This window comes from Lissotriton vulgaris, chromosome 3_1, assembly GCF_964263255.1.
Source record: "Lissotriton vulgaris chromosome 3_1, aLisVul1.2, whole genome shotgun sequence".
Taxonomy (NCBI): domain Eukaryota; kingdom Metazoa; phylum Chordata; class Amphibia; order Caudata; family Salamandridae; genus Lissotriton; species Lissotriton vulgaris.
Window position 1 is genome coordinate 2,082,620,162 of NC_141689.1, and position 16,226 is coordinate 2,082,636,387.

General features: G+C 46.4%; 1 protein-coding gene across 2 annotated transcripts in view; it reads left to right on the top strand.

Moving 5' to 3' along the window:
• Positions 1-16,226, top strand: part of AASDH (aminoadipate-semialdehyde dehydrogenase) — a 630,945-nt gene that overhangs the window by 499,416 nt on the left and 115,303 nt on the right. For both annotated transcript variants that reach the window (XM_086962613.1, XM_086962614.1), the window contains exon 13: positions 3,242-3,367. In XM_086962613.1, coding sequence (XP_086818739.1) covers positions 3,242-3,367 — 126 coding nt within the window. The remainder of the gene's footprint in view (positions 1-3,241; positions 3,368-16,226) is intronic.

Sequence of the window (16,226 nt, forward strand, 5' to 3'; positions counted from 1 at the left end):
GATTACCTCCCCATCCAAGCATTGACTCATCTGTCACCTCTGCTAGCTCTGGGTGGACCATGGAGAAGGACCTGCCACCGGTCCAATTACAGTCGTACCACACTACAGATCTTTTTCAGTCTTCAGAAAGAAGGCATTCCGAGTGAGAAGATCTAAAATAGGATGAAGGCCTCCGACCTTTTTCAGCAAATAAAATAAAGGGAGTAACAGCCAGTTCCCTATTTCCTGCGTGGGAACTCTCTCAATCATACCTTTGGGCCTATGGCTCCTTTGACCAAAACATTCTGTACCTCTTGCAGCAAGACTTCCATGTGTACCTCTGAGAGATGTTCTGATGTGCATGAAAAGTGGGGTGGGTTGAAAAGGAATGGCATCACATAGCCTTGTTGGATGCTCCAGAGATCCACCAGTTGGATGGAAATATCTTATGCTGCCTTCCAAAGGGAGGCTGTGTAGCGCTAAGGACGACCTAAAGCTGCTTGAAGGTGGATTCTGGAGGGGCAGGGGATTGAAGGTTTGCTGCCCCTGATGTCCTTAGCAATGCATCCCGGTCTAAGAAATGACTGGGGTTCTGTTGCTTGTGCAGTAGGCCTTGGCGGGGGTGTTACACTAAATATCTTGGGGGTAGCCTCAATAGGGGTGAAACTGTCTCGCAAGGGTGGAAAAGCCTAGGGAACTTGTTGTTTGTCTACTTTCTTTAAAAAAAAAGTCCAAATGCCAAATCGGCCTTCTTGCCAAACAGGCAAAACCGATTGAATGCCATGTGCATTAAAGAGGCTTGTAGATCCCCGAGAAGCCTGTGGATCGCATCCAAGCATGCCGCAGATGCACCACAGTAGTTCCAACCACTGTAATGTCCAGTGAAAAGCAGATGATGTACATCACAGTATCCTGGATGGGATGAGCCAAATTGGCCCCAAGTTCCTCAAGGCTCATCGGCAAGATCTTGCCAACCCTGTCCCAAAAGCATGGGTATGTACCACCAGCAGACTGCTAGCATTGACTGACCCGAAGGCTAGGCTGGCTGAGGAAAACAATAGCTTTCCAAAAGCCTGACAATGTTTTGACTGTCAGGAGGAGTCATGGGAAAAGAATTAAGGTTCACCCAACTAGTGGAAGCTAATCACTAAGCTCTCTATAGAGTTCTTTGTCAAATTTTGTTGCCACCTGGCACTGGTCTGTGGTGTCTGACAACCTGCCTGTTCACTGAAGAACAGAAACAGGACTTAGACCAAGTGCCCTTAAAGGTGTAAATATTATCAAACTATGGTATTGGTTCCTAAAAGGATTGTTTTGGTTGCAAAACCTTGATTAGTCTGTTGGTTTTGACTTTCGTGTGTAGTCCAAACCCTCCATTGTACGTCTCATTGCCACGACAGAGGAGGCACCCCTTTGTTGGTGGACTAGGGTCCAGGGGAGAACATAATCCAGAATCTGGGGAAGTGTCTAACTCACCCACTGACATTCTCCAAATACAGCTATAAATTGACCTCATCATGATGCTAGGTAAAGTACTCTCCTTCATCTCCATTGTCATCCACAAAAGCTAGTTGCCTGTGATCAGTCAGAAGAAAAATGTTGCTGGGGTGTGGCTTTGAGACAAAGACTTGGTTCTGTCTGAGTTGGAATAATCTGGCTCTGGGTGTGTTGGTATGGCACACAGATGCAACCTTCGGGCGGGACTGAGATAGATTTCGGCTTGAAATGGGAGAGGACTTTAATAATGGAGTAGTCCTATTGGTGCCTGCATTGATGTCACAGAGATCAGCATGGATTTTGGTGCTCGATTGGATGTGCACTCCAATGTTGGAGTGGAATTTGGGGCAGGCTCTGGAGGCAGGGAAGGTGCTGAGGGCTGGCCCGACAGCGATATCCCGACTAGAGGCCTCTGTGGATCCTTGGGGCCTGAAGTTGTTTCAGAAGCAGCCAGAAGGGTGCTAAAAAGTCACGACATAACCGTTCTGAAGGCCTCAATCTGTTGTGATGTTGCTGATGAACGCAGAAATGTGGGGTGCATCTGAATCAGTTGGTGTGTGAATGGTTGAGTCACTAGACCATCTAGGAGCTTAACCTCACTCAAGAAAAGATTGATGTAGTAAAACTACAATAGAAGCAACATCTAAAAATACAATTTCACCCGGTTGACAGAAAAAGTATCTCGAAGCGAGATGTGGGATTTTTTGCAAGCACTGTGGGAAGACACTCAACCCATTCCTTATTATGAGAAGTGGGAAGACACTCGACCCATTCCTTATTAAGAGAAGTGGGAAGACACTCAACCCATTCCTTATTATGAGAAGTGGGATGACACTCAACCCATTCCTTATTATGAGAAGTGTGAAGACACTCAACCCATTCCTTATTATGAGAAGCGCGAAGACTCTCAACCCATTCCTTATTATGAGAAATGGGAAGACACTCAACCCATTCCTTATTATGAGAAGTGAGATGACACTCAACCCATTCCTTATTGTGAGAAGTGGGAAGACACTCAACCCAATCCTTATTTTGAGGAATGGGAAGACACTCAACCCATTCCGTATTATGAGAAGTGGAATGACACTCAACCTATTCCTTATTATGAGAAGTTGGAAGACACTCAACTCATTCCTCATTTTGAGGAATTGGATGCCACTAAACCCATTACCATCAAGTCAGTTTGAGGTTTAGGAAATGCACGTTACTGCGTGCGAATTAACAACCTTATGGAACAATGTGATCTCATTAGAAAAATAACCGTCAATTTCCTGGTGAGTTTCAAACCATGATTTTACAAGTGGAGCAATTATCAACCTGTTCTCAACTGAGATTGCTAAACACGTACAATGGGTAGCGGGCCAGTGAAAGTGCGAACAGCCCTGACTGAATGTTTGAATGAAGTGCATCAGCGTCTGAAATAAAGCTAGTGTCTTGGTCATGCAAGCTTACAAGAAGTAATTTCCTTTAGCGTGGAATGAATCTTGGAGAATGTTTCAACAGTTATATCATGGCTGGTCAGAAAGCTATTTTTCCACTTATGCTGTACTTCAGACGTTTACTGTTGCTTCATGCCATGCAAGGTTAACTGCATCTAAAAGACTAATTTAGGATGATTGCTTGCACTTGTCAATATGGGGTACCTTTTGGGGAAGCGTAAATGATCGTTTAAAATATTCATTTTTGCATTAACTCTCCTTTCTCCTTTATTTATTGAATCCTATCTTTATATACTTGCTCTCTGTTTATCCAATGATGGCGGCAGCAAAAGGAGTGTGTTTGGAAGCGGCACTGTGGCGGAGGGGCAATCTTCTCTTCACCTGCTTTGAGTATTCGGCCACGCCACCTTTATATTGCTACACTTGGGGGACTGCTGCTGGCTCTAAACCCTGTGAGTATATATTGGTCTTTGTAGTATAATGACTAAAGTAATCTCAAGTACAAGTTATATCGAAGTGCTGTGTAACTTGAAATTGTGTTACTCTGTGAATCAGTCAAGAGCACATTGCCAAAGAGACCTTTTATATGTTAGCCTTGAGAGTGAATGAATCATTTTGGCTGTTTAATATCTTCTTTAAAATGATAGTCTGATTACACATACTCTTAGGAAGGCCCTATAGAACTTGAACGCTCACTGATTATCAGTGCACTGCACAAAAATAACCTTTGATATGTTTCTTATGTTGGATGTTAGAGTAATTTAGTTTTTCGCCTAGCAAAATATTTAGAACTTTCTGATTCTACATATTTTACTGAGTAAAGTGCACTGTTGTACTTTTTATTGTTACAGTAATAACAAAATATGATTAAGAAGGCGCACAAACAGACACAACCAAAAACACTTTTGGGGGCGTTACCCATAGAGCGCCGGTCCTTGTGTTTATCTGGTTCTGTCAGGTTTTAACAACACAGCAAAGACCGATCCAGTCCTCAATGTGTTAAAAAAAATTACAAAGCGAAACCTAAAAGACACAGAAATGTGTCAGTTATGGTAGCTTTGCATAACACGCACAACAGCCATGCAAATCATAACTCCCTTTTAAATTGTTTACTATGTCACTATAACCAATTCCAATTCCAAAAATTCTTTATTTCGGTCGTATAGACCATAAAAGATGCAGTGCAACATTACAGACATTAAAATACATTATTTATAAAATACATTTGAATAAAATCCGCTCTCCCAGCGAGGGGTAATTTAAAGTTACATAAAACAAAGTTCAGGGGGCTTCAGTGGATCTTTTCTTTCTGATCAACCATATGGCCATAAGAAATTTTGAAACAGCAAACACAATGTGGCCCAGGGTGCTAGTTTTCAAAATCCTGTATGCCTGTGCATACTCTCTGAACCCCAAGTTCTTACATAGCGGCGCTATCCAGTATTTTCTGGGCCTTTGGTATGCAGGGCACACAAACAAGATGTGGGGGTCATCTTCCACATGGTTGTTACAGCAGGGACATAATTTATTGCCCCCATTTGTCCACTTGCACGTGTATGAGTTAATAGGGAGCGTGCCAAGCCTCCATTGAACGTACAGTTTCCTTGCCAGGATGGGAAAGATAAAATCCATAAAAGGTTCAAAAACATATGAATTTTTGGATTCTAAGAAACGCAAAGTTAAGGTGCCGCTATTTTGAGCGTCCATCAGGTGAGCAAGGGACCTGGCTTTATAGATTTGTGCCAGGGCTTTGCGCGAGATTGATTGGCAGCCTCGCGCGGGGTCCTCCCACAGGTCACGGAGATTGATGGCAGACAGTTCATTTTCCACAAAAATGAGCCAGGGGATTTTGCCACTGCGGTTTAGACTCATGACATGGGTAAGATCCTCCCTATAATGATGAAGTTCGTCCGTAGACCAGAGCCTGTGCCAGAACTTCACTGGTTTTGACACAAGCTCCTCTGCAATAGGGGGGAGACCCATGTCCATTCTCAGAGGCTGGAGTGGCGTGGAGCTTGGAAGGGCTAGAAGGCGCCGTAGAAAACTGTTTTCAACCATTGATAAGTCCTTCACCGCTTTATGCCCCCATAGTTCGCTGCCATACATGGCCGCAGCCTTGGCCTGGGTCTTGTAAGTTTCGAGGGCCGGGCTTATAGGCTTGAAGGAAGAAGAATTAGCCACTTTCAGGATTGCACCCGACAGTTGGGACAATTTGGCCCTGGATCGTACTATCTGGCGGTCCCATGACAGATTTTCCTGCAATGTTACCCCCAGATATACGAAGGTAGACACCCTCTCAAGGGTGGCGGTCCCCAAGGTGGGATTGGGCCTGGTTTTGGTTGGGGGGTTGAAGATCATGAACTTGGTCTTTTCTGTGTTCACTTCCAACCCATGCTGGTGACAGAAAAGACCAAATCCATCCAAGATCCTCTGAATCCCCATGGGGGATTTTGAAAGGAGGAGGGTGTCGTCGGCAAACATAATTGCCGGTACCCTCCTACCTGCCAGACAGGGGGCATTGTTATCCTTAACGTTTTCCAGGTGTGAGATGACGTTATTGATGAATAAACAAAACAGGTTCGGAGCCAGGACACAACCCTGCCTCACGCCTCGACGGACTGGAAACCTGGATGAAAGTTTGCCATCTCTCCCACACCTGACTTGTGCATGGTTGTTTTCATGCAGCCTGACTAGGATGTTAAGTAACTGGGGGGGAATTCCTAGCTTTTCCAACACCTCCCACAGTTTCCTGCGCGGGACTAGGTCAAAGGCTGACCTCAGATCCACGAAGACCATGTACAATCTCCCCCCCTCGATCCTTACCGTCTTCCAGTAGAGGAGAACGAGGCGGAAGATCTGGTCCATGGTCGACGTGTTTTTCCTGAAGCCAGCCTGCAGGGGACTCATGATGTCTTTTTCCTCCACCCAGTCCAACAGATGGTTCAAAATGAGGCGCGCAAAAAGCTTTTGGGGGACATCTATCAGGATAATAGGCCTATAGTTTGCCGGGCTCAAAGGGGACCCCTTCTTGTAAATCGGAACTATTTCAGCCCCTAGCCAAGAGGAGGGGACCGCCATACCTCCCAATATAGCATTAAAAAGAACAAGAAGGTACGGGCCCCAGATGTCAGGGTGGTATCTGAACAAATCGCCAGGCAACTTATCCAGCCCTGGTGCCTTCCCCAGCGCTAAGCGTTCCAGAGCTAACTTCACCTCCCCCAAGGAGAATTCCAGGGACACATCCGGGGGGCAGGGGAACTCCAGCACCATCCCTTCAGGCCAAAGAGTAGATTCTTCATATAATGTCCCAAAATGGGCCTCCCAAACAGAAGGGGCAATGTTGGGTTCTACTGCAGGTAACAGATCCCCTGTCCCGTTATTTACCAGTGCCCAAAATTTTCTGGAGTCTTTGGCTTCCAGGGCTTCAGTCAGTTCGTGCCAGTGGTTCCAGTCCCACTCTGCCCTTGCGTTGGCCAATGCTAGCTTGTATCCCTTCCTGAGGGCTGCAACCTTCCCCTTATCGCTGCCCTCTTTAATTGCGGCAAGTAGCTCAGACTTGGTTTTCCTGCAGGTAGAGGTGTACCAAGTCGGGCGCGAGTCTTTTTCCTTCTGTTTGGCAGCGCCGGATTGAAGACATCTGCGAGGTCCCTCACTAAAGCCTGGTGAATGCCATATAGTCTCTTATTATAATCAGAAGGTCTTGGTTGATTAATGAGAGCGTCCACCTCCTCGAACCTGGGGAGTGCTATGCCATAGAGGTTATTTATAGCTTCTTCTTTGTCGACTAGCTTCCCCCATTTCACCCGGCGCCTACTTGTAGTGAGTAGTAAGTCTCCCTGATCGGCTCCAGAATCGATGGTTGGCCGCCCTACAGCTGGGGCAGGGTGATGAATCTCCAACAGAAGGGAATTGTGGTCACTGTCTGTCCTCAGGATCACTCTAAAATCTTGAACTTTGGGCCACAGGGAAATATCTATAAATATGTAGTCCAACCTTGACTCCTGGCCCTTTCTGTTAAAAGTACACACCGAAGGAGTGTCAGAAGGGGTGCGTCCGTTACACGCCCTCAGTGCAAAGTTCAGGGTAAGGGAAGTAAGTTGTACTACCAGCGGGGACCAAGCTTTGGGATGAGGTGAGGAAGAAGGTGGAACTCCCCAATGGTCATCCTCGGCAGTAAAAGCGCCCTCCATTAAGCCTTCCAGGGGTTCAAAATGGCAGTTGAAATCCCCTCCCATCACTATTTTCAGGTCACCTGGCAGTTGGCCTAGAAAAGATGAAAGTTCAACTAGGGTTGGGGATTCCTTGCCCACTGCAACTGGACGTGAGTAGACGATAACAATAGCCCATGTACTTTTACCAGGCCATCTGAGGAGGACACACTGAATGTCCTGTGAAAGTGTGTCCATCCTTTCCACTTGGCACCCAATGTGGCTCGCCACCCAGATTGCTAAACCGCCCGAGGGTCTCCCCCTCCCATTCGTCTTTGCCAGGATTTCAAAAGTGTCATATCCCCTCCTAAGCTGTGGTGCCCTTGCCCATGTTTCCTGGAAGAGGAGGATATCACCTTTGCTATCCAGGGTTTCCCACTCCGGGGTGCCCACCTTACTTGAGATGCCAGCTACATTCCAGGAAAGAATAGATAAGCCTGGATCTTGGGATTGTGGACCTGTTTCACTAGATGTAGGCAGGATGACATGTGCAGAATTACCCAGGTCGCCCAAACCAATAGTATTGGGCGGCGAGGTTGGCAATTCAGCAAGCTCCACCAATTGCATTGTAAGAGCAGTTGGTGTGCTTGGTAGATCCTCATCTAGAAGTTGGGTGCTTCCCAGGGCGGTCCCCCCCTCATTTACAGGGGCCAGGGACCTTTTTTCAATTACGGGAGTGGATGTCCTTCCCCCCGAGTATAGACCCATAGGCTGAGTTTACTAGCATTTGTGCAGAGTCTCCCCTTTTTGGTCAATCAACCTGGTCCAGGCAAGAAAATCTATTCTGATGGGCAAAGTTGTCATGAGCGGGAAGTGTATTATACTTGGGTCTGTACCGTGAGCCATCTACAGCGAAGCCCACTCTGGTCCAACTTTGTTTCCTCCCCACAGCTAGATTGGAAACATTTGGATAGAAATATGAGAGGGAGACTAGTTCTATGTTGGACTTATTCAGCCTTGTCAGCCAGTTACAGATGTAAGGGGCAACCAGTGGGCTTTTAAAACTAATTATGATACAGTCCCCTACCCTGTTTTTAGGGGTGACTCCGATCCAGGGGATCCTTCTAACCATCAACACATCACCTTTGATATTAGGAGGGAGGGGCCTGTTGATATTGAGCCAACTAATTACTTTGTTACGGAGTGAGTCCTGTGGCTCTCTGGTGTCGCCAGTGAGCTCAGGAACTCCCACCATAATCACTGTGTAGGGCACAGCCTCAGGGGGCAGATTGACCGCCCTGCGCCTGGTGTTAGGGCTAATAGGGCGACCAGTATGGTCATTGTTAGCTCGCCCCTCAGTCGTTGGATGGGGTAGTGTCAGTTGCTTAGATCTTCTAGGTGCAGGGACAGGGGGCCTAGACGTTTGTGAGGAGGGCAGTGAGGGAGGATGACTGCCTGGGGCGGTGTGTTGTGCCCCAGCCGGTACCTGTGTGCTTGTCCCAGCAGTAGATGGGCTGTTCCCTACAGATTCCCGGGAAGCCGTCTGTGCACTTGGGCCCAACCCCCTACTAGGACTGTTACTATTATATGCGTTTTCTATAGCCGTAAGTCTAGCAGCTATAGAGTCCAGTTTTGCAGAGAGGGGCTCCAACAGGCTCCTAAGAATGTCCCTAAATGAGCCAATCAGAGCCTCTGGCGCATTAGGAGGATTTCCACAAAATATGAACGGCCCAGGACAACCAGTTACCACTGTGTCTATTGGCGAGTCTGGTTGGTCGGACCCAGTTCCCGGGGAAGTGACCACAGGAGATGCCGAAATGTCTGAGCTAACATCTAATGTTGGATTGGTTTTATCCACTTTGGCCCTTTTTACCCCTCTAAGCTTCCTTGACCTTTTCCTTTTCGGGGGATGGTCCGCTCTGCTGCTTACAGGGCCCGTTGACACTACAACTTGCCCTTCATCCTGCGCCTTAGACAATTCCGCACAATTCATATACGGAGTGGTCTCCACCACACCCGAGGGGCGCAGAGGTTCACTATCCCTGGGTAGATTAGACGGGGTCCTAAGTTGTTGGAGGACGGACTCAATTGTCTGATCAATACTATCCATAAGGGATAGATGGGTGGCGTCAAGGGTTATTGGAGTACTAACATCGATGGAGGAAGAGTCCGAGGGGTCCACTAACACTGACGCGTTTTCTGCGTTCACCTCAAGGAGAGTGTCTGGTACTGTGCGACCTTTGTTAGCCGCAGCGCTAGCCTTGGGGAAGAATTTTTCCAGTGTGCCAGAGCACTGTTGGGCAGCCTTGCTCCTGGATACTCTAGTTGCCATGACGAGTGAAACAGTCAGTAACCACAGGCTGATGAAGTAAGGATAATAGCCTTGGGGCGGGGACGACGTTAGAAAGGGGGCCCGGTCCGGTATCTGCCGGCCTCTAACGGCCTAAAACGGCCCGCTCTTTGCCCGGTCTTCGCCCCGGTGACCGCCCCGCGCGCGTCCCGCGATGCGCGTGCCCAGGTGCACCTATATATGACAAGGGGGCGTGGCACTGGGAGGGGGCACGGCGCAGCGGGAAGAGGTACCAGCTGGCGGTGTCAGGCAGGAATGCTGGTCCTCGCAGTCCCGCTCGCCGCGCCTCTCACCTCCACTGCGGCCGTTGGCAGAAGCAGAATCCCCAGCACACTTCTCGTTGGCTCCCAGCTACTCCTGTAGCGAGCGCGGACAACACCAAAGGACAGCGTCTACTCTCGAGCGCTCCCGCGAAGCGGGGGCCGCGAGAGGTAATGAGCTCTCAGGCGGGGGGGCGTGGCACTGGGAGGGGGCGCGGCGCGGTGGGAAGAGGAACCAGCTGGCGGTGTCAGGCAGGAATGCTGGTCCTCGCAGTCCCGCTCGCCGCGCCTCCCACCTCCACTGCGGCCGTTGGCAGAAGCAGAATCCCCAGCACACTTCTCGTTGGCTCCCAGCTACTCCTGTAGCGAGCGCGGACAACACCAAAGGACAGCGTCTACTCTCGAGCGGCTCCCGCGAAGCGGGGGCCGCGAGAGGTAATGAGCTCTCAGGCGGGGGGGGTGTGCACTGGGAGGGGGCGCGGCGCGGCGGGAAGAGGAACCAGCTGGCGGTGTCAGGCAGGAATGCTGGTCCTCGCAGTCCCGCTCGCCGCGCCTCTCACCTCCACTGCGGCCGTTGGCAGAAGCAGAATCCCCAGCACACTTCTCGTTGGCTCCCAGCTACTCCTGTAGCGAGCGCGGACAACACCAAAGGACAGCGTCTACTCTCGAGCGGCACTATAACCCCTCACTGCTGATATAGTGCCACATAAGCAGTTACCAATTGTGTACCCTGGATCCTATAAGTAATTGTAGAGGACATGGTGCATGATGCTTGAGTATCACATAAACAGTAGAACTCGCATACTTTGCTATCTGTGACCCGATACAAGGCAAACATTTCTAATACATTCAACCATACATTGCCAAAGTACATTGTTTAAATGTATCCATCATGGTAAGGCTGGATTTACATTGCAGTAGTATACGATTATAGGGCCACTGGCCTTTTCAATCTTCTCATTGTTACAGTGGACACACAGTGTTCATTAATTCTTATCATGACCTCCAGGTTCCATGACTTTTAAGAATTTTACCACTTAATCATGTTAACAGAAACCTGATACAAGCTGCCCTGTTGAATTTGAGCTGCCTCTGTTCTTAAGATGTGAGACAAGTGTTCATAATTAGTATTCTCTTAGAAAGCAGCATAGGATCACTACAAAACCCTTACACTTTGTAATTATAGCTTGCTTTCTTCTGCCCAGATTGTGCCTCTGGAAGAGCTGCTTGAAATGTGTTTCATATGCAATCAACCATATATCATTTTTAGGTGGTGTATCTATAAATTAAAATGAGGAGAGCAAAACAACTGATGCTATAGACTGTATTCTTTCAGTAGAATCCGTGATACTTGGAGCAACACAAAAGTGGAATTTAAACATGCATGGTATTACTATTAATGTAATGTTTGCAAGTGAAAAATAGATAGCAAGCGTACATTTTACTCCTGTTGCCTTTACTGCCCCCTTCTACACCTCTACCCTGCCATGCACATGCAGGACCATTGATGCTCCTTTTGACAGGTTTGCAAGCAGAAACTTGTGGGCAGAAAAGAAGATATTTCTTTAAATTGAACTTGAGTCGCAGATCATTCCCATAGCAATACGTGTGACCGGGGTAGTCAGAGACTCAAAGCATTGATACACAGCAGGAGTTTGTGAGGTCCAGGTTTTCTGGCCTCAATGAAGTGTGCGATTCCAGTAATGTAATTAGGTGCTTCATAATTTAAATGCCTTACCTATTTCTCCTCAGATAATATTACTGGGAGTTGAGGAGTGTAGAATGCACCCTACTAGCCAACCTACTTCAATACCAGAAAAAATCATAACTAGAGCTTTTTATCATGCCTCTAATATGCAAAGAAAGTGGGGGCAATAGTAATAGTCATGCTCTTTGTATCCATAAACAGCAGATAGTTCTGATGTGAGCTTCCGGGCATTGAATGGAAAAGCTTTATCTTGGTCTGATGGCTCAGTGGCTAAAGCAATCACTTCAGGATAATATATTTGACCCCATGGTCACAGCTTGGAATTCTGGTGGGTCACTAGCCTTTTATCCTTCAAGGTCAATAAAATGAGCACCACTAAGTTGGATAGCAATGAACATCTGTTATGAAGTGCCACCTTTTTGCAGTTCCACGCTGAGTACTAATGTTGCGTTAACCGAATGGATGAGACTCCGGAGTACACAAGGGAATGGAGGATCTGAAAACTACAGCTACTCTCTGGCTGCACTATTCTGCAACCTATCCGGCCAGCAGTACCCAAAAAGTGGCCATCGCTCACAGGATAGAATGCCCTTAGTTGCGGGCTCTTAGTCTTACTGAATCACTTTATCTCACAAGACGCAGGGAGTAGAAATGCAGGGAATATTATGAGCCCTCACTTTGTTAAGCCACTCTACTCCTCAGCAGGCAGCATCCATATGAAGAACTGTGTAGGAGGGAGTTGCATGCCGGTGAAAATAGTAGTTCCTCAATATTTGTAGTGACATGGGGTGATTTTCATAGTCCTAACCAAGGTATCTGCTGATCACTTAGTAGAACAAAGACAAAAAAATACCACAGGGCTTACTGGTAAGGCTTTTGTTAGTGACAGAAACAGTAAAAGTGAGTGCACATTTCAATCAGCAGGGAAAAAAGACCTGCAGTCTTAAAGTATAGTGTGGATTTATAGCTCATGCAGAAGTAACCCAAACACACTGTAGTCTCCTTTCTTCAGGTATCAGCGATAGTAGCTGGTCTCTTCTGTGACAAAAAGCTAAACAAACTGTAGTCTCCTTTCTGCAGGACTCAGCACAGTACAGGTTTGATTGCAAATATCAAAAAGAAATAAGTAAGTTCAGTCACTCAATGCATAGGTTCTTTCCTGTGATGGTAAATTGCTTTCCAAAGGGTCGTTCTCGCTGTGTATCGGGCTACAAAGAAACACATTGAGATATCTTCGGACATCTACACCAATAGTTCTTATATCAGACAACATATGAAAGCTGATGGTAGGTGCATGCTTGAAAGGCTTGGGACACCACCCCATCTCCTGTACTACTTTTGTCCAGGTCATTCAAGCGATGCTGTCTTCTATTGGTGCTCCTGTGTAGTCTAAGGAGAGTGCTACTGTGTTAGTACAGCAATCACCCGAAAGTTGCCTGTCTTCAATCCAAATAGCCAGGAGGCAGAGATGCAGAACTGAGGATTCTACCATGTTGTCAGGGTCTCGCTTGGGATTTTGTGATACACCCAGGAAAAATGGCTTTGTCACCTCCATAAAAGAGACAGTGACAAATTTGGTTGTATCTTTCGCCAGAACAAATTGTTTGCCTTGCATTGGTTCCATTTTCCTGTTAGTGGAAGTGACATTACTAATAGGAAAAATGTTCTGGCTCCTTTGGTCATTTACCTGCTATCCATACTGTAATCCTATGTTCCCTTCAGTTACTTTAAGTCCCTGAATAGTAATCATCCACAATCTCACTATACACATTCAAGCTACACACATTCGAACTAAGTGTCTGATTGCAAGGATTGTCCTCTCGCAGGAACCCTGATTTTTATAACAGGTCCTTATAACGCTGTCAAATAGGTTCTGAATAAAATCCCTTGCTGGCCTTTCTTTTCACAATAATTATTGCCCGAGCCCGCAAGGGTATATTGGGTTGCTCACCTACATATCTTGTTTGTTGGTTTACCTATCAAGCTCCATGGAAGAACTATTGCCCAAGCCCTTTGTTTTGTGAGTGGTCATGCAATTTATTGTATGTTCTTCATGGGCCACCAGTTCTTCTAAACCATTTGCAATAAGAGGCTTGGCTTTTTCGTAACTCTAAGCATCAACAGGTGCACTCGTGGCCAGTGATCAGAGCTGATTACATAGAGAGCACACCACAAACACAACCTTATTATCTCAGCAGTCCAAAATCACGCTTTGCTTCTCTCTTGGTTACTTAATGTCTCTTTGAATCTGTCAGCACTCATGAAGCTTACGCTGTAGGGTTAAACTCAAACCTTTTGGCTACACTCCTCTTCTGACTCCTTACAATTAGCATTCATATTTAGGAATGTCTCTGTTTCGGCTTCATAGTTTCCTGACAGTAACCCACTTGTCTTCAAAAACTCCCATACTCTGTTGAAGATTGACTTTCTTCTTACCTGTACCCAAACCAATATATTAGCCTTTAATAAATACAAACTCAAACAATTCCTGCCCTACCTTTTAGAAAACTACGAATGCTGCTGATACAAAACCAAAACTCCTTTGCTGGAATCATCATTGCCAGTTAGTGTGCGAGGAGCGGTTCAACACGATAAAAGATTCGTAATGACCCATAATATTCTGCATCTCATTAAATATTTGGCAGAGGAATGATTGAACACGCGAAACAATTCATAATGGCCCATCATATTCTGTATCAGATTAGGTATTTGGCAGAGGAAGTTTGTCTATCCAAATAGTTCTGTACAGCTGTGAAGCTCCACATTCATGAACTTTGCTGTTCCCCTTTGGTCTAACCACCACAGTTGTCCAACACACTGACACCTACCTTCCATCAGTGACTTCACATGTTAACAATATAGTAGGAAAAACAACTTGGCATGCCTAAATTATTGTTAAACAAACAAAACACAGTAGTGTCACTTCATTCAACATTAACTCCCCAATGCTGCACACACACTTTACGCTCCATGGATGTAGACGCATTCCCACCACTACTCATATTATGTACTTTATACCCTTAGCAGTATACTCCTTGTAATACAAAGTATCTTCAAAATATTCTTTAAATAATACTCCCCAACCATTCTTCTTGGATTGATATGTGAAATGTTCAATTCTTTTTCATCCTCTTGGATCAGCCATCAAAAGTTATCATACACTACAGGTTGTATGTAATCAAACTGTGTGAACTATCATATTTGGGTAACACCATTTAAATGCCAACAATGTAACTACGTCATCATCCACATCTGTAACCAATAGTGATACTACATCTCTCATCCCTTGCCCAACTTTATTCATATTAATTTCTGCAACAGTGCCTTTATTAGACCCACTGAAGTTTGAATATACCCAGGCATATTGACCGTAGACTATTCAAGACTGGAAACATCATTGATGTAGTAATGTGGTGTTACTAACCAAACCGAATCACTCAGTTGATGTCTTAACACCTGACACGGAGCCTTGAATAACATGCATGCATCTGGGCATCTAAAGCTATGCCTTTGTACAGTATGTCTATGTGTTGCATTTGAGACAGTGTTTTGTTATTTCCTTACATTGTCTGGGAATTTGAGGCTGTAGTTGAACATTTGAAGTTGTGTTTAGCTGTAAGGTAGTGGACTTGGGCATACATATGATGGTGTACCTGTATTTGTGATATATGCACACTTCATATAGCATGGCTGCACTTCTGGCAGAACACAGCTGCTCTCCGGCGGTTTCTTTGCACTACCCTACTTAATTTAACGGTGGCAGCAAGGCTGGACCTTGACCTGCTTTGTTAATATTTTATGTTTGATTAATCTTACACTTATTTTAGGTTTTCTAATTTCATGGATGGCATTTTCTGTGTTGTCAGAATTCACGTTACATGAATTGACGTGATACTCTCTGGTGATCCCAAGGAAACATAGTCACACTTACTCTGTCTCTGGCATTTTGGTGAATTGACCTCTATGCTCCAACTAGGCATTCATAGAACCAACACTCTTTCTGGCCAATGAATATAATGGAGATTTTATTTTTGATTAAATCTGAAGAGACCACCTTCAGCTTCTAATCTTTTTCAAGGAGATCCTGTCAAGAATGGCCAACATCATTTCCTGGATCCACAAAGCTGGATTTCAGTATAGTGTATGAGCCTTGCCAAAATATTACTGATTGTTGGTTTTGCAATTTGATCTATCTCACAGGTTTACATCTTGGCAAAAGCTGTGTAAAACCACGCTCGTAACCTGGGCTTCATCCTGGACTCCTCCCTCACGATGACCAAGCAAGTGAATGCTGTCTTGTCATCCTGCTTCAACACCCTGCGCATGCTCCGAAAGATCTTCCGGTGGATCCCCACCAAAACCAGGAAGACGGTAACTGAGGCCCTCGTCACCAGCCCTCTGGACTACGGGAACACCCTCTACGCGGGAACCACAGCCAAACTCCAGAAAAGACTCCAGCGCATTCAGAACGCCTCAGCACGTCTCATCCTGGACATCCCTCACCGCAGCCACATCTCTGCCCACCTGAGGAACCTGCACTGGCTCCCCGTCAACAAGAGGATCACGTTCAGACTCCTCACCCACGCACACAAGGCTCTGCACGACACGGGCCCGAAGTACCTCAACAGCCGCCTCACTTTCTACACACCCACCCGCCAGCTCCGATCCGCCAGCCTCGCCCTCGCCTCCATCCCACGCTTTCGAAAATCCACCGTCGGAGGTAGATCCTTCTCCTACCTGGCAGCCAAGACATGGAACTCCCTCCCCACTCACCTACGGCTGACCCTGGACCATCTCTCCTTCAGGAAACAACTCAAGACCTGGCTGTTCGAGCAGTAGTGCCCC